General features: G+C 70.6%; 1 protein-coding gene across 1 annotated transcript in view; it reads right to left on the bottom strand.

Annotated features, from left to right (window-relative positions):
- The window catches only part of C4BPA (complement component 4 binding protein, alpha), a 14,686-nt gene that overhangs the window by 12,064 nt on the left and 736 nt on the right, over positions 1-1,886 (bottom strand). The window contains exons 2-3 of the mRNA XM_012734806.1: positions 1,557-1,739; positions 1,006-1,105 (exon numbers count right to left, since the gene is read on the bottom strand). Of these exons, the coding sequence (XP_012590260.1) occupies positions 1,006-1,105; positions 1,557-1,739 (283 nt within the window). The remainder of the gene's footprint in view (positions 1-1,005; positions 1,106-1,556; positions 1,740-1,886) is intronic.

The raw sequence follows: 1,886 nt of genomic DNA, 5'->3' as shown, positions 1-1,886 counted from the left end.
AGGAGGGCGGGGCCTGAGCCGCCCGGGGGGCGGGGCCTGTGCTACAAGCGACACCACCAGGCTGCCCCTCACCCCTCACCCACACCCCGGAATCCAGGGGCGTCTGCACTCAAGTAAATGGCCGGGTACCGCGGAGGCGACACCAGAATTCGCGGAAAGGAAGGACAGAGGCTGGGGGCGGACAAGCCCAGCTCGCTGCTGCCCATCACGAGGGGTCACCGGAACCCACTGGACAAAGGGGCTGAAGACCCCGTGGGCGCCGGCGGCCAGCGCGCCAGCCCTGACCGCCCCCGAAGCTCGGGCCAGCGCTGTGGCCACGAGGGTCTGGCGGCCACGGGCCCCCCTCTCTGAGGACAGGCCCCCCAGGCCTCCCCAGTCCCTGCCGGGCGCGCTGGCCGCAAGCGGCGGTGACCTGGGCAGCTTGTGCCCTGCCCTCGCGCACCCCGCACGACTGTATTCACGCCCGACGTCGCGGGCAGCAGCGCCCACCAAGAGCGGAGCCGGGAAGGGGCTGTCCCCCACCCCCAAGCCTGCGCGACGCAGCGCTGCGCTGGCGAGGAAGCCGGGGGAGGACTCTGCACGCCAGCCCGAGACCCCCAGATCCATGGGCAAGGCGCCAGAGCACCCCACCGGCGCGACCGGGGCCCAACAGCGGAGCCCGCGGCTGCGGAAGGCGGGTGAGGGGACCCGCGAGAGCCGCGGGGCGGGGCCTGGGCACCTCGCGCGGCTCAGTCTGAGCCTTGGGGCCACCTCGGGCAGGGCTGGACAGCGCTGTGGCCAGCCGCAGCCACACAGCGCGAGTCCATCCCTGGCCGGCGTGACCCAGGCGCCCAAGACGCCTCTCCCCGCTGCTCCCCTCAGCAGTGGATCCCGCCCATCCACCTGCTGTGCTCCCCGCTCTGTCTCTGGGGAGCCCCTCACCCCCAACCCTGGCCTGAGCCCCAGCTCTGTGTGCATAATAAATTTTATAAAAAAAAAGAGTCTGTTTCCAGACGCTGCACTCACCCTTCCGAGCAGGTGAATTCCAGCCGCGCCCCAAAAGTGAAGTCCGTCTTCACCACCACGTGCCCGTTGGGCAGGTCCCCGGGGTTCTGGCACCGCTTCTCTGGGGGGGCACAGGGCGGTCAGCGGCGGGCCCCGCCCACCGGGGCAGGCTGCGGCCCGGCCCGGGGCTTCTGCCACCCAGCACAGATTCAGCAGCTCGCCCCTGCCCCTGGCGTGCTCACTAGATTTTATTTTGGGGGGGGACAAAATAATAGAAAATTTGGTGTCCCTTTGGGGTGCATTGGCCAGCAGAGAATCACTTGGAGGGAGCTGGCCAGGCCGGGCAGCAGCCCCGTGTGTGCTCACCGCACCCACCCTGGCCGCGCAGCAAGGCACGGGGGCGCCTCGGCGGGGCACCGGCGCCCTCCGGCCGCCCCTTGCCGTCTGCAGGCCGCTGGACGCGGGGGTCAGGCCCGCACGCCCGCAGCCCGTCACCCCAGGCGCTTGTTGGTGCCCAGCGAGTTTGTGGGGAAAGGGGGAAGCGCCCGGGAGAAAGCCAAGGTGCCCCTTACTGGTGCAGTCCACTGTGGTCACCCACTCCCCCGACGGCTGGCAGCTCGCCACCATCGAGGAGGAGGTCCTCACGTAGCCTGGCCGGCAGCTGTACTTCACCGTTTGCCCGACCATGAAGCTCGTGGTGTTCACTTGGGTCGTGGGGAAAGCCAGCGGCAAGCTGGGCGGCGGCCCGCAGGTGCCTGCGCCGAGAGGACAGGGCTTCCGGTCAGCGCTGCCGAGGGGGGACGCCCGGCACCCCGCTCTCCCCAGTCCTCCAGCGCCGAAACCCGCGCCAGTGGCGCTGACAGCGAAGGGCCACGGCGTGAGCGCGTCTGCCCACAGCGGCG

Source organism: Condylura cristata, unplaced genomic scaffold, assembly GCF_000260355.1.
Source record: "Condylura cristata isolate star-nosed mole 26May11 unplaced genomic scaffold, ConCri1.0 scaffold00073, whole genome shotgun sequence".
NCBI lineage: Eukaryota > Metazoa > Chordata > Mammalia > Eulipotyphla > Talpidae > Condylura > Condylura cristata.
Note: the sequence above shows the minus strand (reverse complement) of the source record. Positions and strands in the feature narration are given on the sequence as shown.